Raw genomic sequence first — 24633 nt, 5'->3', positions numbered from 1 at the left:
CAACATTTTTTCTTTTACGAATGAAATTATTAATTCTAACAAATGCTAATGCAAAATTGTCTTTTTTCTCAGCTGATTTACTCATCTGTGGTATGGAAAATGGTACTTTATGGGTATTACATCCACTAACATTGGAATTGTTAGATGAATTTCCTTACAAACATTCGTCTCAATCTATTCGTATTGTTGCCTTTACCAAATGTTCGACTTACATGGCTTATTCCGTTAAGTATTTTTTCAGCGATAAATAAAATACTTACGTAAATCTTTATTTCATTTACTTTTTTTTTTTTTTTTTTTTTTTAGGATGATGCTCTATCTATCGTAGTATTCAAAAAAAATGATTCAAAATTCCTAAATGAAACTAATATTTGGAATTTAATTGGAAAATGTCATTCACATTGTTTACCAATCAGACAAGTGTTATTTGGACCTTCTATTAGAGACGATTCAATTCCTCGACTTTTCTCTTTAGGGGAGGATAAAGATCTTATCGAATATGATTTAAAAGTTAGGTAAACGAAAAATTATATATATATATATTTTTTTTTTAATATTTGCCATATGTAGAATATTATACGTATATAATAATATATCTATATCAAAACAATAGTGGACCATATCCGGATCCAGGATTAAAAATTTTACAGATAGATCGAATTGAATCAAAAGCTACTCCTCTGTACATGGAATGGTATCCGCAAATCGGAGTTGAGACTTTTTTTGTGATATCGAATTCTGAAGTAATTTATGAAAATTGAACGAATCATATATATATATATATATATATATATTAATATATTTTACAATTTCAGTACAAGTACAAATTATTAAATGATATAATAAGGATGATTCGTGGAACTTATGTGAACGCAACATTTGGGACGCCTGTACAACGTTTTAAAGTATCTGACACTATGGGATTTTCATTGATCATATCATTATAATTTTTCGTTTCCAGATATTAACAAAAGAAAATAATAACATCTATATGGTATTTTCAACTGATAAAGAAATAGGTCTACAAATTCTTCCTTTAGATGGCAATCCTTATACAAACATAGGACTTACTGGACATCCGCGTCAGGTATTTTATTATTTCTCTCTCTCTCTCTCTCTATATATATATATTTTTTTTTTATTGTACAAACTTTTATTAAAAAGAATATAAGCACATTAGATCACTGGATTCGCTGTGGATTGTAAAAACAGTATCTTATTTACTATGGGATATAGAGATTCTTGTGTTTTAATGTGGAAGATAAAATTCAGGTTTGTAGAAAAACTTAACTATACTTCAAAGCACCTCGTCAAATCTTCAAAGAAAAAATTTACATATTATTAAAAATATAAAAAGACTAGAGTATATGTTTGTTATAGATCAGTAAATATAATGAAACGCTTAGGAGGAGAAGGATTGTCTCCATTTTGTAGTTTCATAAAAGGTGGTAAAAATGGGTGGTTATTTAACGAAATGCAAGATTTATTCTACTACGCACAGATTTTACAACAAGGAGAAAATACTATCGAAACAAGAAAGATTTCTGATATGGCTTCTATTAAACAAATACCAAATTTAATGCGAGCCGTTGGTTATTTCCCTAGTAACAAAGAAGTACGATTAAGCGTTGATTTATATTACTTAACAATTAACATTTATCTATACTTTAAGCACAATTATTTGAAGATAATTATGTCTTAAATCTTTTAGCTGGAAAACATTATGCGTGAAGTATCCTATAGGAATTATGCGGAAACGGGACAATTATTGGAGGAAATTACTTTCGAAGATTTTGTTAAACTTTACATCAATCATCGGCCTGTATTTGGATATTCTATGAAAGAAATGAAAAAAGCTTTCGCAAGTTTCTGCGAAAAAGACTTGAGTAATGACGAAGATTTAATATTAACTCGAGATCAATTTATGAATATCTTATTTGGTACATACCCAGAGAATAATATCTTGGAAGATAAGAAACTTCTCGGTTAGTAATTTTAATTTCATTGTATTTTTTCCTATAACTTGAATTACGACTTCATTGAAAGGTGAACCACTGACATTAGAAGAAGCATATACATACCTAAAACTGCTTATCCCTTCGGAGGATGCCAATATAGAACATTTTGCAGATTCAAAAGGACAAATATCTACATCTATAAATTTCGATTTTCTACCATCGGTAAGAGTAACAATTGTACTGACTTATATGAATCAAACGCTATTAAATAGGCTTTCGAAAATTAATGTATTATTATTTTATGATACAGAGGATATCTTACAAAGATTTTGTCACGGTTATTTTGGGTGTTGATTTGTTGGAGAAGATGAGGGCTGAGAATAAAATTACGTGATGTTTGCCGCACTGCCGATACAATTTTTTTACTCAATTTTTATATACATTATGAAAGTTATCTAAGATAATAAAGAAATGATGGAAAAACCGTGTCTATCTTGCGTTACATGTTTCAATTAATTTTACGGGGAGAAAGAGAGGAAAGGACGATTGCACTATTTGAAAGATTTTCATTAATAAAAATATTTAAATTTGCAATCAAAATAAGCGCAGTATATGATCAAAGTTTTTTTTTTTTTTTTTTTTTTTTTTTAATAATCTTATTAAAAATATGTACGAGATTAAAATTTGTAAAACTGAAACATTTTCAATGACAATAGAAGAACTATCCCTTTCTTCTATATCCATTTCATAATACTGATCAATGATCTAAACATATTTTTAATAGTATTTATTTCGGATAATTTCGTTATGAGTTAAAGTCACTTCACTTTGAATTATCAAGTTAATTTTTTTGTGTTAATAAGAAAGAAAAAATTGAGATATTTTAATTAACATTAATCCGAAATGTTTTCAAAAGCTACGATAAAAGCGATAATACATCCAGGCATTAATGCGGCAGATTTCAAGAATAACTTTATGAAATGGACTTAAAGAAGTATAGGCAGAAATTTATTAAAAATTATATACTAACAATGTGCTGCATGATATTACACGATCAGCAGTCGTATGTCTTGTGCCATCTTATGCGACTAATTATTACACCGCTTGTCCCATTAGGAACGCAATTTCCTTATCTGAGCTACGATAGTTCTAACTGTAAGTATTGTTTTATTTGTTCATTTGATCTCGACACCTATAGCAACGCAGTGCCAGCGGTATGTCATTTACACATTTCTAATTTAAATGGAATATGCATTAATCAGGATTATGCCATTGCGAATGGATCCGCAATCTGTAAGAGAAACAATGTTGATAATAGGCCCAATAACTTTTGAAGCGCTGAATTAGCGTAGCAAGGTGTATAATTGCAGTGTCATCCATATCTGTAATGAAGAACATCTTTTTTCCTATCTTTTTTCTTTTTTTTTTTTTCTTTTTTTTTTCTTTTCTCTCTCCATACAACGCGTTACGCGATAGACTAGAAATAACGAAAGACCCATTTGTTTTATGAACCATATTTTTTTTTTTTTTTTTTCTAAAAGCGTGAAGAAACTATAAGAGAAAAAGTAAGATCAACAAATTTTAGACGACGAGAGCATCTATTTCTTTTCAACGTTAACGCGTTAAGTAAATAACATCAAAGAAACTTAACACATTAAATTATAAAATTGAAGCTATTCCAGCTATAAAATGGACCGTGATTCGTATCAATATCCCGACTTCACAACCGAGGTTCAACGTTTCATCAAAAACCAATAGTCAAGCACATGGTTAAACGATTGTTCGTACAATGGAGGCATGGACACCGCCAGCAGTGCCGACTGTCGGATCGGGCGCAACTGTAAATTGAATTCATAAAACACAGCCCTCCCCACTCTCGCGCGCGTGCTCTCTCTCTCTCTCTCTCTCTCTCTCTTCACATTCAAGAAATTTTGCATCCCTGGCGCAATGCAGTCTACAGTCCTAAAAACCGATGTTACACACCGCCTATCATCTAAATTGAAGTCTATACACGGCATTTCATCGTTAAAAGAAGTACAAACAAATGTACACAAAAAACCTTATTTCATTGTTATAAACTCTAGGGCATATTTACAATTATATACAAACATTCTTGTTATTGGCTTAAGAAAAATATCAACATGGAACAGCGTATATCATTTTTTGTTTTTTTGTTTTTTTGTTTTTTTTCTTTTTTTTTTTACCAAGAAGAAAGAAAGGTAAACGCTATGAGTACGTCTAAACTTAATTTTAAGTGAGCTTGGTATTAAGATTTAAAACGGTCACTCACAATATCCATGCTATCCTTAGAAGATCGAAGCAGGCACCGTCTATCGTTATCAATCGAAATAGTCTTCTCTATTTTGCACAATACCATGCTTTTTCCTACAGTCTGGACAATACCACTTGCCCTTAGGTGGCACCATAATGCCGACACACTCGAAATGAAACCACTCGATGCGACAGTCCTCGCCGTCGCAAGCGATCATTTCGGATACCTCGTCGTAGGGACATTGACAGTAACAATATAGATTAACTGGACGCTCTGTAATCGGTGGGTTGCTCTCCGAAACGTGGCTCTGCGATTGCTGTTGAATCGACATTTCAACATCGGAACCACTGGATTCGCTACTACTATCTGCCGGTCCCTCGGACTCCGTCGCGGATGTTGCCGTCACGTTCAAAAGCGATTCGGTATGAGTCTCAACGACATTCGACCTATAAGCCACAGTCTTTCCACCAAAAGATAATCGTTGCTGTAGAGGCTTGGGATTCGGTGCAGGTACGAAAGACGGTGCCTCGACGACCTTCCTCCATTTCATTGTCGGCTGCTTCTCCGTCTCCTCGTCGCTGGAGTCGCCATAAAAACGCTTTGGTATACGTTTCCTCTTCGATGATCTTTTGTTCTCCGTTTCGGAACCGCTACCACCGATATTCTGATTTGTATGAGGATGAGATTCGACCGCCGTTACAGCCGTTTGAATATCGTTCGTGATAAGATTCGGCGTCGACGATCTACCAAGCTGATGATGTTGATGATGGCCGATCATCGTTGCCGAGGAGACGGAGAAGTTTGAATTCTTCTGATAATACGCTTTAGGAATGTTAAGCTTCAATGATTCCACCATTGGAGTAGTAACGACGCGTTGCTTACCCCTCTCGCCCCGTTTACGTTTTTTCGTTTTTACTTTCTTTTTTTGTTGCTGCGGTTGATCCTCGACGCTGGGCGTTGGATTGGGCGATGGAGTAACACAACTTTCGTCCGTTATACCGTTGTTCAATGGAATTCCCGATTCCGTCGAAGCTGGTGCAACGGCTGCAAGCAACAACAGCTGATTTCTCTTTTCTGCCAATAATTTATTAGCAAGTTGCTGCGGATGCTCGTCATAAAAGTCCTCGTCCGTTAGGGTCTCGTCCGTTTCTAAATCCGATTCCCTTAACAATGGTTTGGGAAGGGAAATCGGTTCGATGGGTACGTCGGTTACATTGTCCACTTCGATCGGTGCTTCCTTATTTTCATTTTCTGCGGCACCAGGTTGATTCTTCTGATCAACTTCCTTTTCCTTCTTACGTTCTTTACGATTGGACGATTTACGGGGAGAACTTTCCGACGCAGAACTATCGGAATCGGAGCTACTACTGGAACTCGAGGAACTACCGGACGACGAGCTACTACAACTACAATTGGTACCGCAGGAACAGCTGCTCGAGTCGCTTTCGCTAGAAGAATCGCTCGAAGATGTACTACCATTTTGTTTCTTCTTCTTAGGACTCTTCCCTTTTTTCTTATTTACATCGCTCTCACAGCCAGTATTTTGTGCTAAACTACCAGCGGATGGGCTTCTTTGTAGCTTGTTGTTGGTGTAATCAGAGAAATCGACGTTACCCGTTCCTTTCTCATCTTCTTTAGCTACGGCTTCGGTATTTTTTTCTTTCTCCGACCATACGACGCAATAATCGTGATCGGCCAAAACTATACTCCTCAAAAATGCAACGTCTATTTCAGGTTCGGGTTCTTTGTTGGAAAGATTGACCGATTCCTGCATCTCCAAGCTGGCCGTATATGATTTAAAATTATCCCAAATGCCATCCATTATTTTCGCTTCTTGTTTCTTTTCCTCTTCGTTTTCCTCTTCATCTGCTATATTATCATTAGCTTGTAACGGTGATGCTGCTTTAGCGGATATTAAAGGTGACACCGTTTCCTCCGTGTTACCTCGCTCGGAGGTTACCTCATTTTTCTCCGCGCTTTCCTCATTCTTCTTGACATCGTCCTTCGCTTCTTCGGTTTCGCTCTCGCTATCGGAGGATAAATTGAGCGGTGGCAAATCATAAACATCTACCACCTTTTTTACAGTCTCCTTAACATCTTTTGTACCTTCCGAGGTGCTCAACGCTAAGTGATCCACGGTATTCGTTTTATCTTTATCAGATTTCTCATCGACAATCGAAAGCTGATTGTTCGTCGCATCTACCGTGCAAACGTCTACGGGTGGTGGCTCTTTATGACTTTCTTCGTGTTTAGTCAAGAGCCTTTGTGAGATGAAACGTTCGGAGCATTCGCTACAAGAGTACGGTTGATCTCCCGAATGTAATCTTTTATGAACTTTTAGCGCTACTGCGCGACTAAAGCTGGAACCACATTCTTCGCAAACGAAAGCCGTAGGTGGGATACAGAAATGATAAATATGCGGCCATTTCTTTTGTAAACATTTTTTACATAGAACACTTTCGGTGCCGTGCTTCCAGAAAAGGTGTTTCGTAATATCGGGCTTGTTCCTGTACGCGATGCCGCATCGATAACACAAATGATGAAGCTTGTGCTTCCATACGTGATTCGACAATCGTTGTTGATTTCCAGTAGTCTCCAAGCATACGTCGCAAGCATGATGACTCTTTCGTAAATGTACCATTAATCTGAATGCAGATGGAAGACTACTAATAGAACAAAGACAACATCTATACTTTACATTTATATTCGGAGAATATACGCCTGGACATAAATGACATAACAATTCACTGTAACTATAAAACGTTGATTTACACATTATACAAATTAAAATTGTCTTTTGATGCATTTTTCGATGGTGAGTATATAGTTCTTTGTGTATTGCAGAATTATATCTACAGTGAAAACATTCATATGTCCTAACAGTTTGAATATTATAGGTACCATTTGTGCTGCTGTACGTATCGAGATTGAAGTAATTCGTTTCGAGTTCCTCCAGAGACTTTTTAACTCTTACCGTAAATTGTTCCGGTTGTATAATTATAGCCGGATGCTGTGGATGAAATTTATGCTCAGAAAGCATATGTAATCCTAATTGTTTTCCATTTACAGCTATATGGCGTGCGTGATTGCAGTAGACACAAAACGGACTAGCTGCTTCTATACATTTTTTCAATAAGTCTTCTATCTCTGTACTATCTAATGTACCTTCGACATTAAGATCTATAGGTGGGACATCTTCTCCAGCTAAAACTATACCGTCGCTCGGCTGGGATGCTAATTCTGGAGCACAATTTATGGCATCTTTTTTCACATCATTATACGGTTCTGTTGTGCTAAATTCACCATTCGCATTTTCACCTATACCGAATTCCTCTTTCTCTTCGTGAACACTCGCATTTTCTTTCATTTCCATGCTTGATTTAGGTTTCGCCGCTATATCCTCAGATTGATCTAATTCATTAATATCATCTTCCGCATTACTATCTATTACAGCTAATTTATAGCTATCGGAATCACTATCGGCTTCGTTTATTTGATTACTTTCTACATTATCCTTATCCTTCTGTGTTAGACTTAAGAGCTTCTCTTCTGATGTTGATTCTTCTGCATTGTTATTCTCTTCGGAATCTCTACTAATATTATGAGTTTCTACATTTCCCGTCGAACTTACAGAAAATTGCGAATTCTTATTTGTACAAATTTTAATTACTAAACTTCTGTCAGACGCTGGGGCAGTATTAAACGAAACTGACGTTTGAGATTCTGTAGGCGGTGCAGCCTCAACATGTTTACTACCATCGTCGGGATATTCTTCCTTTGGTTGAAGATCTTGCTGTGATTCATGTTGGGGACTAAATAACGATCGACTAATTGGACTATGAACAGGACTCGACGATGAGTGAGACTCTAAGTCAAACTTTGTTTTAGATATTTCTTCTACCTTTTCATCTTTCTCCGCTAGATCCATATCTTTTCTTATTTGATGCTCAGAATTAATTTCGTGTAATTCTTCATTTGTCGTGGTTTCTAAAGGAATGCTATCCATTTTATTACATTTATTTTCAGTCTGTGATTTTCCATTACTAGTTATGTCTGCATCAAATAATATCATTGCATCAGTTTTATTTTCTTTTGGTATATCTTCGTCCTCCTCAGTATCATTTGTACAACGTGAAACCTCCATAATAGTTTGAGTCACACTATCATAGGGTTCAATTTCATTATTATTTTGAATTAAAGAATTCTCTGGAGATGCTTTTACTATAGAAGATGTATGATCTTCTTTTTGCTCTACTTCATTGCTACGGGAATCGTCAATACATTTGGATACCTCCATTATCGTTTCTGACACCGTATCCCTGGTTACATTAATCTCATCTTGTATATTTCCATCTCTAATCACTGTATCTGAGGAAAGTTTATTTTCATTAGATTGTGAAGTAAGTGCTTTTGCATTAACCTTTTTCGCATGTTGCTGACAAGAATTAGATATACTATCCTCCCCATGTTTATTCCTATTATTTTTAATTACTTTTCTTGACGTTCCTTTGTTATTACCATTTGCTGGTTTCTCAACGACAAACGTTGATACCGTTCCTGTTTGTACAGTCGTCGTAACAGGTACCACAGGATCTGCTTCTTTATTAGATTCAACTGCTAGAGCACAAGTATTTGCATGCGAGCCTGTTTGACATAAAGAGCAGACAGTTGTAGAAGCTTCCTGTTTAGTCGGGGGAGAACAAAAATGGTTATAGAAATTATCTGTTTCAGAGAACATCTTTTCGCAAGTGCAACAAACCAAATAACATGATCCTTTGAAAGCACTGTAAAAGTCTTCAACAGAGTTAAATCCCATTTCTGGTACACTATGTTTCTTAGATAAATGATAAGATAATCTTTCTGCTTGTCCAAACATTCCTAGACAAAACAGACATATATGGCGTTTATGTATATCCCTCATATGTAAAAACAAATTCCAATTTTCAAAATAAGTACCACAAGCTGCGCACAAATATACTTTCCTTGTAATTTTAAAGTTAGCAGCATGTGATTGAGAGGATGTTTCAGACGTGCTCGGTAATCCTTGCATCGGTGCCATGGCAGTATTACACACGCACTGACTTTGCTTTAAATTCGTGAAAGTAGAATTTGTAGAAGAATGACACTTAGAACACTTTAACTTTGAAGAAGGTTGAAGTCCCAAATATTGAGCATACTCTGTTATCTTCCCCCTTTTACTTTCGCTTCTTTTTTCTTTATTAATTTTTCCTGATACATTAGAATGGGATATTTGCTCTTGAGAAAAGTTTTTAGAAGCAACCGATTGTATCTCCTGAGCTTGAGCCAAGATACGTTTTTTAAAACCTTTGAATACAATTTTCGATCCAGTATTCCTACTTGGTGAATCTTTAGGAGTTACTGAATTATATCTATTTATTCGTTTCCCTTCTTCGATCGTATCGATATACACGTTATCAACAGAATGTTTTAGAGTATTGCCAAATGTTGGATCTTTGAGCTGTTGATCTCCCAAAATGCTCCACATGTCCATAATTTTACTCTCACCATCTTCATCTTCCATAATAATGCAGACTGCTAGAACAATGTTACCTGAAATATAATAATAAAATCTTTTAACTTTTATGGAAAATCTTTCTGATGTCATCCTTTATGTATATGCATATGTATATGTATATGTATATGTATATGTATATATGTATACATGTACATAAAAAAAAAAAAAAAAAGGTTAGAGAAATATACACAAATATTAATTAAGTAATTATTAACAATAGTATGTAGATAACGAAAGAAAATGACCAAAAATTATTATTTTTATCTGTACATTAAATTATCCAAGAATGCAAATAATATTAAATACATAACCTCATTCTTTCTACTTATTTTTTTTTTTTTCTTTTTTTTTCCTAATGAAATATTTCCTTAATAAAATTGTCGATCTAGAAGAAGTTAATGTAACGTTATATAGGAAGAAGATTATTTCATCATAGGATGAAATATATATCGTGTAAAGCTTAACATTAATGCACTTACAAATTCATCGTAATATTTAATAAGATTCTTAGATAATTATTCTTCAATTCAAGACATAAATTAATACGCTTGATAATTACTTTTAGAACATAATGAAGAATTTATTTCGATTAATCGATTACAAAATACAACTTAAATAGTAGAAGAAAAGGAAAAAAAATATATATATATATATATATATATATATATATATATATATATGTATATATATATATATAATCTGAAGATCCGTACCTGCATTAATTTAAGAACGCAAATGTTTACTCCAAAATACGTAAACTCTATCTCGTACAATATCTTGGATGAAAACATTATGAAGTCTCATACGTGATGATCCTGCATACTTTGATTTTCCCTCCTTGGCCCGTCTTCAGAGACGAAAGAGCGATCGAAGTCGCGTCAAAGATGAAGTACATCAACGTTATGTTTTAACGACGTGTTCCGAGGAGACAATGCCGTAGAGTCCGAGCGTGGCCGGTCGGCGAGATCGAATGGCAAAGGAACGGCGCGACTTTTTATTGCGTGTAAAGAGCTCAACTCGGAATCACTAACCCGGACTCTATCCACTTCTCGGCACAGACCTATTCAAATTCGTTCTTCGTGTTTTTCCTCGTAGAAATGTGTGCGATCGACTGTACGCGGATATTACGATAACGCTCGTAAACGATGATACAAAGCGTAGTACTATCCGTGATCAACCACGAACCGCGCCGAAAAGGTTAGTAAAATGGCGTCATATCAATCAGTACAGTCTCGTCGGTGCCTTCCAACACGTCCCCAGTGATGCCACCTTTTGTCATGTTCCATCTCAATCTCGAGAGCAGTTGAAAGTAGAGAAAGAGGGGAACGGTAACAACAGAGATAGATGGAATAGAGGGAGAGAGAAAAAAGGGAGCATGGAAAAGAGAAAAAGAGTGAGAGAGAGAGAGAGAGAGAGAGAGAGAAACGGGGAGATGTAAAATAAGGTTAAGCCGAATTCGTTTGAGATTGAATTATATGTTCTAATACGTCTCGAGTCCGTAGAAATAAAGAATTGATTGTAGATGTTTTATATCTGAGCACGAATTTTTCTGTTGCCTGGCGTACCACGGCTGTCGTGCAAAAACTCGATACACGTATCGACGGCATTTCTTGTGGACGCCCAACGTAGTATCCCGTACTACCACCTTTCACACGTTCTTCTACCCCATATAACCGCCCTCTGGTGTATTAGGAACATCATTTTCTGATTAACGAACTTTTTCATTCATACTTTGTCAATTTTCGAATTTGCATTGCGAACGAAGGATGCTTTTTTTTGCAAAACAATAACATATGTATAGAAAATAATTATAATGGTTTTCTTCAATAATGATATACAGTGTTGTGGATAAATCGATGATTTCTACAAAAAGAAAAAGACAGCAAAAAAAAAAAGGGAATACTTTCATATTGCGATATCAAATTTTGAAAACAATTGTAACATATTACATTATTGATAAATATAAATTAACACGAATTAATATCCCGACGATTTTAATTACAATTTATATTAATTTATATACTTCTTTTTTTTCTTTTTTATTTTTTCTTTTCTTTTCTTTTCTTTTTTCTTTTTTTTTTTTTTACATTCTATAAATCTTTCATCGTCATGTTATGAACTGACGATCAAATGCTCTTAGTTTTTCGTCGAAGTATGTCGCCATCTAATGTTAAAAAAATGAAATATGTAGAACATTTATATAATAATACATTGATGTTAATGTGTGCTATTACTCGAGAAATTTATACAACGAAATTGGCACGATATGTAACTTATTATATTCTTTATATTTTAATTGGATATTGATTATGATATTTCAACAATTTGTTTTTTAAAATGTACCAATAAATGAATCGTTTTAATGGAGAATCGCTCATTGGTCAATTTTACGAGTACCATTGAGTATCTCAAAATTTGGAAATCTATGTACATTGGAACATCTTATATACCGATATTCGAAGATCAGTGCATGAAATATTTTACAACCGGTTTTCTCGAGACTAGAATACCCGGCTGTATATCGTGGCTTTTTGGCGGGCGCAATTTCTTTGGCGGTTTCTTAACTCTTATCTTTAAATCTGAAGCATATATCACGTATAAATGGGTGATAAGGACGGCGGTAAGAAGATATAAGATATATAATATTTTTATATCACATTAATCTTTGAACATAAGTATTAATTGGTTATTTTTCATAAAGGACGCTTCTTCACCCGGTACCATAAACAATGTCGTTTTCTTATATCAAATTTCTGCTTATCGTACTCGTACAAAAATTAAGCGTCCAGGTTTAATTATTAATATCTCATGTTTCTAAAATAAATTTCTTTTAAGATATAAAAAGAAATATATGCAATCGAAAGATATCACTTAATCGTCCTACGCATATTTCTATAGCAATTAAATATATTGTAAAATTTTACATATTCCTTATATTTCTATCAAGTTGCTTTTAATAAATAATTTTTATTCTATATTGTTATATGTGATAGATTTTAGGATATATGTCTGATAAGATAAAGAATAAGATGGATATAATGAATATAGAATTATTAATTATAATTTTTGTCTAACAAGAGAATCAACAGTATTGTTTATATTTTTCTACTTTAGAAACTTTTGATGATGCAGTGGAAGAACGTGTTATTAATGAAGAATACAAAATATGGAAAAAGAATACACCATTTTTATATGATCTTGTAATGACACATGCTTTGGAATGGCCATCTTTAACTGCACAATGGTTACCAGATGTAACTAGACCAGAGGGAAAAGATTATTCTGTTCATCGTTTGATCCTCGGTACACATACGTCGGATGAACAAAATCATTTGCTAATAGCAAGTGTTCAATTACCTAATGAGGATGCTCAGTTTGATGCTTCTCATTATGACAATGAAAAAGGTGAATTTGGAGGGTTCGGTTCTGTTAGTGGAAAGATAGAAATTGAAATAAAAATTAATCATGAAGGAGAAGTGAATAGAGCCCGATACATGCCACAAAATCCTTGCGTTATAGCAACGAAAACTCCATCAAGCGACGTTTTAGTATTTGATTACACAAAACATCCTAGTAAGCCAGATCCAAATGGCGAATGTCATCCAGATCTAAGGTATATATTAATATTCTCCTATTTTATATATTCTACATTTAAGTTTATGTCATAATTTTGTATATTCATTCAGGTTACGAGGACATCAAAAAGAAGGCTATGGATTATCATGGAATCCAAATCTTAACGGGTACTTGTTGAGCGCATCAGACGATCATACAATTTGTTTGTGGGATATTAATGCTACTCCTAAAGAAAATCGTGTGATCGATGCCAAGACCATTTTTACAGGACATACAGCTGTTGTAGAGGACGTTGCATGGCATTTATTACACGAATCTCTGTTTGGATCGGTTGCGGATGACCAAAAATTGATGATATGGGATACGAGGTACGATTATTTATAATCATATAAATGAATAATGAATAAATAACAAAATTTTATTGATAATATTATGTATTTAATATATTTTAACATATAAGAAGAACGTGTATATTATTACAGATGCAATAACACTAGTAAACCAAGTCATACAGTCGATGCTCATACAGCAGAAGTTAATTGTTTAAGTTTCAATCCATATTCAGAATTTATTCTTGCCACTGGTAGTGCGGACAAAACAGTAGCGTTATGGGATTTAAGGAATTTAAAATTAAAATTACATTCCTTTGAATCTCATAAAGACGAAATCTTCCAAGTTCAATGGTCACCACATAATGAAACCATATTAGCAAGTAGCGGTACAGATAGGCGTTTGCATGTATGGGATCTTAGCAAAATTGGAGAAGAACAGTCTACTGAAGATGCCGAAGATGGCCCACCTGAATTATTGGTAATTCTATTGATTAATATGACTCATCATTATAAATATATCATTATAAATAATCTCATAAATTATTGTATATATATATATATATTTTTTTTTTTTTTTTTCTTTTTTTTATATATAGTTTATACATGGCGGACACACTGCAAAGATTAGTGACTTTTCATGGAACCCTAATGAACCTTGGGTAATATGTTCAGTATCAGAAGATAATATAATGCAAGTTTGGCAAATGGCAGAAAACATTTACAATGATGAAGAGCCAGATACACCAGCTAGTGAACTTGAAGCTGGAGCTTCATAAATCGGAAGAATAATTTATTATGTCATCTGACATCGAAGTCAAGTACTGAATAGTACTATTGACTATTGAAATGAACATTATTGAATCATAAACGGCATTAAAAATGGTGATTTATATATTTGTAAGATCTAAAAAAAAAAAAAAAAAAAAAAAAGCAAAAAAAAAACAAAAAACAAAACTGTGTGCTATAAGTGATAACATGGAAGAGCAATAATATTTCGGTTCTTCATTAATTTTAATTACTTTCTTTTTTTTTTATTTTTTTTTTATTTTTTTTTTATTTTTTTTTTTTTTTTTTTTTTTATGATTACATTAACCTTAATTTTTCACATCAAGATGTAAATCTATCGAATTTTTAAAATGCATATAACATGCGAAAAGTACGAAGTACTGATTCGTTGATTAAAATATCAGTACTGTAAATTTGTAAAAATGTTCTATCATAGGCTTACTGCGTGCATCAATCAAGAATTTATTTTTAAATTCTCTTGTATTAATCAATATTATAGAATGTTTTTTTTTGCTGCTCGTGTATCAATTGTTTTATGTAATTGTTTATGTAATTGTTTATTTGTACAACAAATATTTCAATACTTTCACGTGTTCTGTTTAATGATTGGAAGAATTTATACAACATTGTTATTTTGTATTTGCGCAAGTTAATATCTTGCTTTCACATTATTTCTCTATATACAAGATGTATTATTTACTTTGTTTCTTTAATAATACATGATATTAAACAGATGTTAAATGAACAAATTTATATTTGTCAGCAGTGAGCCTATCAGTAACAGCGTTCTTATAATTAGTAACTTGGGTTTTTGGGTAGCTCTTAGGTACATATGAAATAAATACTAAACATCCAGGCACTATGTCATGTCGCTAAATATAAAATCGAATTGGAACATAAATTTCTATGATAAATTACATTAGCGACAAAGAAATCTCTATTAAAAATTTATCAATTCGCGTTCTTTCAATTGGCACAAAATATTGGATATTACTAATTTTTTAGAATCTTTTGAACGACGTATTAATCATCTAAATAATTTAGTCCTAAAAATCCACCCTGTGTTAGATCCATGCTATAATAAGGATGTTGGGTAAAATTTATGAGAATGAGATGCTGCATAACATCCGATAATATTTGAATCGATTACAATTTGAAAGTCAATATGATATCTAATACATAAAATGTACATAAACAAATTTTTATATATCGTTTATAAGATAAATAGGTTTTAAAAGCACCCATTGAAAATTCCGTGTGATTTTCGTATTATTCGAAAAAGAATTGTTAAATATCAATGTAAGCTTAGAATAATTTATCAAAATATCGTTCTTGTTACACTTTCACGTGCGTCAACTCTGCTAGATGTTCCAGGATGTATCATTAACATTTTACATTATACACTTTCTTTTCATTATATATATATATATATAATTTTTTTTTTGGCACTTATTGTTAGTAGTAAAATTACGAATGTGTATAAGACGAAAAAATTGTTCCCCTATTATATGGTCGTGTTAGATAGTTCGTTGTATATTTGGACAAGAAGCGAATCCTCGTATTCGGCTTCAGGACTTTTCAATGATATCATATTTTCCGAATCTAAGTTCGTAAATCTGCAAAGGAAATTATATGTATTATAAATTTATCACCGAGTCTTCTTCGTAATCGTGATCAATTGAATTATTCGAAGTATTACCAAAACCTGTGTATCAATAGGATGTCGTTTATAGAACGCGACCTGTGTCGGCTATGCATGCAAAAATAAAAAAAATTTACAAAATATAAAAAAATGAACGTTCGCAAAAACGAATGGAACGTAAACACGATCAAATATATTGTGCGCAAAAATATTTTCAATTAAACGACAAAGATTTCCGAAAATTTACCTTTTACCTAAACTTTGTCGTTTGATACCATCCAGAAAATTGATTATAGAGGGTGTTAAGGCAGGACGAAATATCTGTGAGACAATAATATTATCGTCGATTACGTCATTATGTAAGTCATTATGTATAAAGAGATGACGATGCAAACGTTCTTACCGTAACGGGCGCACAGCGCATTTCCCGAAGGTCTATGTTCCTGAAGAGATCATGAATGAGAAGTTCTTCTATACTCGGATACCGATTTCTAGACTCATCAAATATTATCTCAAGTAATTCGATGACCTAAATATCATACTTTGGTTAATATCCCTTAATGTGGCAAATAAAATGAAAGAGAATAGAATCGCGCAATGCGCGTTTGCATTAAGGACAAATCTTACCTGTGGATATGTCTCGATATCCGAGAGATGCGCAGCGGTTGGCTTGAAGGAACATAATTCGTAACCGGCGCACATTTCGAACAACATGTGACCTGAATAGAGAAGAGAGATCTGAACATTAGAGGAGGGCGAATTTTTTTGCTTTATTATATCGATCGAATCGTTACTTTTACCAAAACATATCACGTCCACCGTGCTCGTTTTCGTCAATCGAGATGTCACTATAGGATGTATCCTGCTTTTGAAACCTAAAAGGGTGTTTTCGAGACCAGCGAGACGAGCAACGCCATTTTGTACAACGACGTTCCCAGAATGTAAATGAGCGACTACAGGAAATCCTCTTTCCTTAAGGAACACTAAAGCTTCCAATATCTGCCTACCCATCTGTTGGATCTGTGATAAGGGTAGACCTTTACCACGAGAAGCATACTTTTGACTCCAATCATCGTTCCAGCAATTCCTTTCGATCTGAGAACCAACGTGATGTCTTAATAAATTAAGAACATATATTAATATTGGACAACGAACGTCAAGAAATTCTAACGTCTATCGATAATTTCTTCCAAACTCACGCCATATATAAGATCCTTCAGGCTACCGTGATTGATAGGCTGGATTAAAACAACGTAATTGAGTTCCTCGTACTCGAGAAATTCTAGACCGAATATAGGACAAATGTATGGATGCTGTAGTGCGAGAAACAAATTATTTAATATGTCTTTCGTCGAAGGACAGATACTCAATGGACAATTTCTATTCAAGGGCATCAAAGTGATGAGCCTATCGGTTTTGAGCGAAGTATCTCTTACGGCGAACCAGTGCTTGTCCACTCTCGATCCTAAAAAAAAAAAAAAGAAAAAAAAAAGAAAAAACATACGGTAGAAAGAAATACGAAAGAATGCGTATTTTCAATGGAATGAAAAAGAAACGTTCAATTAGATGGATTTTCTATTACAGAATAATTCGCACGTAAAACTCACCGATGTTGTTGAGCTGCTTGATGAGAGTATATCGAGAGGTTCGTTGGATATAAGTCTGACAAATTGATAAAGCACGATCTCTGGATCTTTTCTCCATTTCCACGTATTCGCCGACGTCCTCGCAAGCGGACGGTCCGTGACCTAGTGCGGTGTAGTGGTGTCGTCCATTTCTACGCCAAATACAAACAAAATCCTGCTTAACCTCGTTTTCCTATGTCTTTTAAAATCGAACCTATGCGAACGAATATCCCTCGGATAAAAAGTATCGTCTGTTCGAACCTCGACGCTTTTATATTACGATACTTTTTTAAACATATACAATATCTCCGTGTATTTGATATTTTTTTTTTATTCATTTATACTGGAGGTACTGAAAGAGATTTAAATTCGGATAATGTTCCTGATGGAACAAAGTGATTATATCTCTTGGCTCATTTTCAGATGGAAATCATTTCCATTGGCAAAAGGTCGACTCTAACGATATCGTTTTTTAAAGTATCTTCCTCTTTTACGGTTATACATCCGTTATCAAGAGAGGAGACGTAGCTTGACCTCGTTCGATGAACCACTCTACTCTACCTTTAAGCTTACAAAACCTATGAATGTTAAATCAGCTAAAGGAATATTTGATGCTAGCCGCAGTTTAATCGGCTCTCGTCAACAAAAGTTCTTCTCTAGAATAAGGAGCACTTTTATAATATTCGCGTTGTAAAATAAAATAAAAAAAAAAAAAAAAAAAAAAAAAAGAAAAGGAAGAAAGAAAGAAAATGAAGAAAGATTTTCTACCTGTCCACTTCTTCATCGCCGTCGTCTAGACGTTTTTCTATTTCTATCTCTATGCTTTCGCTCGCTAATCCCGTTGGATCAGTTCTTAAGCGTTGCCAGAAGCAGATTAGATTTGCGAAGCAAGAGTTACGAAGTGGACGACGCGCATTATCTTTATTACTATGCCATGCTGCTCTGCGACTGCAAAGGTTTCATCCAATAAGAAATGGTCACACACATCGATATCATATTGTACTATTTTGAGCCATTAGATTATAAATATTTCAAATATATTAAGATCCTCGTTTAAGATCCCTCGATCATATTGATATACGAGTATTCCTTCGCGAGTAACGAAACAATGATCTATTATTAAATTCGTTTACGTTGTCGAATACTGATTAAATCTATCGATCGTTGAATTATTCGACGAGCTTTAAAACAAATACGAGTTACCCGATGGCTCGTCAATTCGATCGATGAAAAAACTAAGAAATATTTTAGATGACTTTAATTCGCTCGTTCGATAGATCGTTTTTCTTCGATATATATGCGCGTGATAAATTAATTGTTAACTAAAAAATATTGGATGTTACCTTCGCGATTCCGCAATTGGTTTTCTAAATATTCTAACCCTTGTATTTTGTTCGCATGGACGATGAACATTTTCCATGGAATATCATACGTTTATTTCTTAAACGTTAAATTTAACAAATTTGTCTTATGAATTAAATTCGAGGGATATGTAATATACAGTGCTAAGGATACGATTAAACTGAATTAACGATTGTATGATCTATTTGTAAACAATTATTTATAGTATTTATTTTGATGGGTTCTTCTTAGTATGGCAACGAGACGATCAAGGAAGAAAACAAACTTTGTACCAAAGGTATATATGTATAATCGATAAATGGATAGACACGGATAAATCTTCTTGAAATATACTTGAGAGAAAAGACAATGAGATCGGGGATGAGATGAAAAACGACGATAATCTCAATAGCTGGCACGATCTTCTAAGAATAAGCTTCTATCAGCTAGCGATTCGAACAATACCTTACGGTGTCAGGCTGTTATTGAATAACCAATACGTGGATCTTCCTATCCGATCAGATGAAAGGATATTTTTATTATTATACATTTTTAAGGAAAAATATAAACTAAACGAATTTAAAAAGAAACTATGCGGCAAAGTAAAGATATATGTACATATATACGAGTGATATATATATATATATATATATATGTGTATAAATAATAGGCTAAAGTGTAATCTCGAATCGAATGGATAAAAGTGAATCACCTTTATCATATATTAATACATATGTCCCAGGTTTGCTGATTCACACACGTGTTCAAAGAATCATTGATTTGTTCGAGAGACGATAAAATAAAAAAATATCAAAAATACGATAAAATAAAATAAAAAGATAAATACAGGGACGATAAAAAAAAGTTGGAAGGAAAAAAAAGGTTCAATCACCTGATTTCATTTTGATCTCTGCAACCTCGAGCGGCTGAGACACGACTGAAGAGTATCTTAGCTAAATTGTCAATTTTGTTGGTCAACTGATAGCCCTTTTCCTCTTCGCTCTCATCGTCCTCGATACTTGCACTTCTTCCACGACGAAGGACACCACGGGCAGAAACTATAGCTTCCGAATCGAGCTCTATGGCACTTTGAGTTCTGCGATTGACGGCACGTCGTTTCCGTCGTGTCCTTGGCCTCTCCTGCCAGAATCTGTCGTGTCCGGTGACATCCGATTCTCGATGACTCTCACCCTCATCCTTCTTGTTCAAACTTTGATAGAGATTGAACATCTTTCTCAAAATTCTCCTTAATTCTTCTGGATGGATTAAACGCCTTGGTCCCAGTTAAACTGAAACAAATTTCGAATTTCGCAATCTTCTTAATTATACTTTCCTTCTTTCTTTTTCCCTTCGATTCTCATTCAATTTTCAATTAATCCAAACGCGTGAGAACCTTTGCCTTTTTCTTTTCTTTTTTCTCTCTTAATCTTTTAATTTACGTATATACCTCGTAAAGTCGTTGTCTCTTTCTCTTTCTGTCTCCTCTCCCCCCCCCCCTCTCTCTCTCTCTCTCTCTTCGAGAATAAAATAGAATTCGTTTTATCGAGGACGGATCATATTCGTTTGGCCCTCGACACTGACCGTTACTGATCACCGTCCGGTCGAACGACGTTCCTCCGAATGTGAGAATCGAGTTGATGGTGCATGGAGGATACCGTGGGAATGCACCGGTTGCACTCGTCACGAGAGCCACTCGTGCAGTGTCGCCGGGCAGCGAGGGTGGACGGGCACTGAACGACGCGAGCTCGCACCCCCGGCCTGACACAGATTTGCCAGGGCAAGTACTACTTTTTACCCTTGCTTTCTGCGCTCGCGCCGATCGCGGTAACAGAGATCGGAAGGTAACGTATACGTTTGGGGCTTCGGATGCGAATATAACCGAATAAAGAGACTATCGACGAATCTCTTCCAATTCTCTCTTTAGATTTTATACAAACATATCGTATCTTTGAAATTTTATTTCTTTTTTTTTTTTTTTTTATACAAATTTTATACAAACAATTCGATCGATTTGCATTACCATCCGTGGTTGCAAATTTATTATCAGGAATGTATGATACTCGTAGAGTGCATTCATCCTGTTGCATTTTCAGTATTGTAACGTATACACATATACATATGACATACTTATCTATACACACACACACACACAACTACACACAAAAGTATGTATGTATATATATATTGTAGGTATAAAGCAATTCGATCGAAGATGAAAAAAATAAAAGTAAAATCTCATGTGAATATCATATCATTCGTAAAAAAATCTTTTTAGGAATTCCTTCCTATCTGCAGATAGCGAGAAAGTCGTCGATAGGAAATGTTAGAAATCCAATTATACATATTTATTTGAAATGTTATGCATATTTCGGATTCCTTTAACCTCTATGTTGAACTTGAAGACCGCATGGCAACTTTAATCTCGCTTTGCATTTTTATGGCTGCTTTCAAGGACGATTGAAAAAATTTAAAACGACATACCTTTGTCGATCTTTCAAAAATCTCTAAGATCAAACGATAAAGGGAATTCAACTCTATTGATAGTCTCTCTTTCTCTCTCTCTCTCTCTCTCTCTCTCTCCCACGCTGCCCATTTTCATATACGAATAAAATATTGCAATAACGAAGTAAAGTTCCAAAGGATTAATATTTAGATATTTATTAAAAATATAAAAATTTCTTTAAAGCAAACTTTTGATAAAATTTAGCTTTCACTAGATCGTTCTTTTGCCAACATCATTTGGTAATGTAGTGGCCAACTTTCTATTGAACGTCCTTCATATACCTACAATTACATTAATATATCCTTGACTTAGTATAAATGCAATTATACATATAATATAAATAATGATATGCAAAAGTTATATACGAATACCCGTGACATAAATTCTAAGATATCACGACGAGATACTTCGTGTTCGGCACGGGGACCCCATTTATATTCATATTTTTGTGAATCTCCTTTATATATGGCCACTTTTTCAAGGTATTGTTGACCCACAAAATCCTTAAGAAAATATCGTTTATCATTAACATCATTAATAAGCCTGTTCATAATTAAGAATATAATTTGTTTTACCATGGTAACTAATTTTTTGACATCTCCAAAATAATCATGCTGAAAATCATCTTCCTTTATTATTTCCAAGTGTCGTAAAAAATCCCACAGTGTTTCTGCAACATTCAGGTTTAAGTAAATATTGTATGAAATTTATTGCAGATGCAGAAAATCCAATGCTAATTCATTATTAACCTTCTGTACATGCATCTTCGTACATGAATATATGAGCAAGTATTATAAATAAAAGAACTTGTTGAGCTTTTATAGATTTTGTAAACTTAAGATGTGGTATGCTGTTTTTGATTTCATTTACTAATATGTATTTGCCATTACCAATGTCTACCAATTGATATCCAAATACCTTCCAAGGAATGCATGTAATATTTTAAAATTATTCCATGATATTATGATATATTTATAGAATATCATTTTCAAGAGAATAATATACATGAAACATTATATGATATACCTGGGATAAAAGAGACTTAACTCTTTCTATTACTTGACGAAAGTTCTTTGTAGTTCCTCCAAGAATATTTTTAATAATATGTATTTTTTGTATAACATGTTTTTTCTTTTCCACAGTAAATATATAACGTATGACTCTTCCAGCTAAATCTATCTCTTCTTGCAAATTTATATTTTTGGAATCTGTTCTTAATCTTCCATCAGACTCTTCAGAGTGCAAACTTGAGCTACCTTGAGAAAGAGCATTACGGCCACTTATTCTAGCATTAGAAGAAGTTCCATTTTTCTTTGCTTGTCTTTCACCAGTACTCTGTGACATATGTCTACGTATACCACTACTAGTACTTTGATATATATCCTCATCGTCTTCCTCTTCTTCGCTAATATATTCATTAAAATTTCTTCTTGTTAAAGGACGTAATCTATTTTCTATAAGAAAATTTAATTTTAATAACAATAATTAGCTTATTTTTTTAATAATTATTATCATACGCACGCATCTTATAAAAATTTAGATTTGATCTTCTACGATTTCTTTTGATCCTCGAAAGATATTTGTGTAATGTTAAAATATTTCTGTTTAATAATTATTTATTAATCGTTATTCCTTACAAAAGTACGTGTCTTACTAATGCGACAATGTAACGTTTCAAAACAATATTTCTATTTATATTTGACGTTACCGATAATTCGTTAGAAACAAGTTGTAGCGCCACTAGTAGCGGGAATTGAAATTACGTTTGACGAAATCACTTTATCCATATAAATTTTCGTATCTGTAGGTAAGTAACATTTCATACTTTATCGGTAACGTTCGATTGAAAACGCAACTTATCAGTAGAAAGCTTTTCAAGTTCCTGCGATGGGCAACTAGGATTAAAAAAAAAAAAGAAAATCTTAACGAAATACTTGAAATGTCATTCTTCAAGGGTATAATATTCAATTCAATAATGAATATTTTATTAGCTGCCTAACAATTATTAGAAGTAAAGAATCGTTAAGAAGAGAAGAATAATATGTCAGCGATGAATTCTATATTTTTCGTTCAATTGTAATATCACATTATAGTTAGAAAGAAATTAGAGTTACGTGGTTATTACAGGAAACAATCTTTCTGTATAAAGCGAGAGGAGAATTCAGGGAAACTTGTTTCAATGTGAACGGTTGCACCTGTTCAGCGGTCCGTTCATTTCTCTCTTGATGACAGCCAAGGAGAATCCGACACCTCGTGTAATTCGTCTTCTCTTAACAGAACAATAGAATCACTAACAAATTCTCTCTCTCTCTCTTTCTCCCTCTGTCCCTGTCTCTGTCTCTCACGCTTGGACATTTTACGAGCAAAGCGAAAAAAAATGTTGGCAATTTGTTATCGACAAATATCTAAGATTTATTTGATCGCGACTTGAAAATAATGAGAAAAAAATGTATAGTTTTTGTCCTGTATCCAAGACAATTCGATTTGAAGAGAGCAATGATCATCGGTCAGCTAAATAGAGCCGCGTCTAAATTCGGATGGCAGCTGGTGCGACGTTGGTAAAACAAAGACAAGTACAAATAAGAATAGGCGAGTCTCCAAACGAAACTTGATTGACATTTCGTTTAATCTCTAATTACATTAGAGATTAACATTTTAAAGTTACAATTACGTTTTCTCTACGAGAATATATTTATAGTAAGGGAAAGAAAAAAAAGAAAAAAAAAGAAAATGTTAGTAAAGAAATCTATGCTGTTAATTGGTCGAACCAAACGACATCGTTTAATTAGCACGAACGAGTGCAATTATTAAAAAGAAAACGATCGAGTTATAAGTTCGAATTACGTCGATTATTAACGTCGTTCTACAAGTTGGCTCCTTTGGTCTGATCCAACGAACGATACCTTGTTGGAAGTAAATGGCGTAACGAAAACGGTGGTTCGATATAATCACCTAATTGCATGCTGCCGAGCAGATAAAGCGCACCTCCGAGTGTTCCCTCGCGCACGGTCATCGACGTTACCTTCTTCATCGTCCCGATAATTGATCAGATTTATTCTTTT

The 24633-nt window shown here is 33.8% G+C and overlaps 5 protein-coding genes across 10 annotated transcripts; 2 read left to right on the top strand and 3 right to left on the bottom strand.

Annotated features, from left to right (window-relative positions):
* The first annotated feature begins 388 nt into the window (after positions 1-388).
* On the top strand, positions 389-4003 carry LOC124432987 (cilia- and flagella-associated protein 251-like). The gene is made up of 8 exons (XM_046982435.1): positions 389-515; positions 614-743; positions 816-905; positions 962-1087; positions 1181-1272; positions 1381-1615; positions 1712-1985; positions 2047-4003. The coding sequence occupies exons 2-8, from the start codon at positions 687-689 to the stop codon at positions 2310-2312; spliced, it is 1140 nt and encodes a 379-aa protein (XP_046838391.1). The 5' UTR covers positions 389-515; positions 614-686; the 3' UTR covers positions 2313-4003.
* Positions 3427-10615, bottom strand: LOC124432977. The gene is made up of 2 exons (XM_046982399.1): positions 10480-10615; positions 3427-9801 (listed from the first exon to the last, which is right to left on the bottom strand). The coding sequence occupies exon 2, from the start codon at positions 9770-9772 to the stop codon at positions 4298-4300; it is 5475 nt and encodes a 1824-aa protein (XP_046838355.1). The 5' UTR covers positions 9773-9801; positions 10480-10615; the 3' UTR covers positions 3427-4297.
* Positions 10616-10824: 209 nt separating this feature from the next.
* LOC124432986 (chromatin assembly factor 1 p55 subunit) lies at positions 10825-15879 on the top strand. 2 transcript variants are annotated; one of them, XM_046982433.1, is made up of 5 exons: positions 10825-10963; positions 12881-13379; positions 13453-13710; positions 13825-14152; positions 14271-15879. In XM_046982433.1, exons 1-5 carry the CDS (start codon positions 10912-10914, stop codon positions 14448-14450), a joined length of 1317 nt encoding a protein of 438 aa, XP_046838389.1. In that variant the 5' UTR covers positions 10825-10911; the 3' UTR covers positions 14451-15879. The 2 variants fall into 2 exon arrangements, with proteins under 2 accessions (XP_046838389.1, XP_046838390.1); XM_046982434.1 differs by lacking the exon at positions 10825-10963 and adding an exon at positions 12243-12386.
* Positions 15036-20838, bottom strand: LOC124432985 (slowpoke-binding protein). 5 transcript variants are annotated; one of them, XM_046982429.1, is made up of 10 exons: positions 20516-20838; positions 19961-20357; positions 17710-17879; positions 17302-17567; positions 16903-17197; positions 16730-16821; positions 16506-16631; positions 16350-16423; positions 16160-16210; positions 15036-16076 (listed from the first exon to the last, which is right to left on the bottom strand). In XM_046982429.1, coding segments are annotated over exons 2-10 (1413 nt in total). In that variant the 5' UTR covers positions 20299-20357; positions 20516-20838; the 3' UTR covers positions 15036-16075. The 5 variants fall into 5 exon arrangements, with proteins under 5 accessions (XP_046838385.1, XP_046838387.1, XP_046838384.1 ...); XM_046982431.1 differs by having other exon boundaries at positions 16357-16423; XM_046982428.1 differs by lacking the exon at positions 16160-16210.
* Positions 20839-21710: 872 nt separating this feature from the next.
* LOC124432988 (non-structural maintenance of chromosomes element 3 homolog) lies at positions 21711-23241 on the bottom strand. Its single transcript, XM_046982437.1, has 6 exons — positions 23093-23241; positions 22598-23025; positions 22321-22489; positions 22147-22241; positions 21943-22074; positions 21711-21852 (listed from the first exon to the last, which is right to left on the bottom strand). Exons 1-6 carry the CDS (start codon positions 23094-23096, stop codon positions 21772-21774), a joined length of 909 nt encoding a protein of 302 aa, XP_046838393.1. The 5' UTR covers positions 23097-23241; the 3' UTR covers positions 21711-21771.
* Between the last annotated feature and the right edge of the window lie 1392 nt (positions 23242-24633).

Source organism: Vespa crabro, chromosome 2 (assembly GCF_910589235.1).
Source record: "Vespa crabro chromosome 2, iyVesCrab1.2, whole genome shotgun sequence".
Lineage (NCBI taxonomy): Eukaryota > Metazoa > Arthropoda > Insecta > Hymenoptera > Vespidae > Vespa > Vespa crabro.
This window is presented reverse-complemented; position numbering and strand designations above follow the sequence as displayed.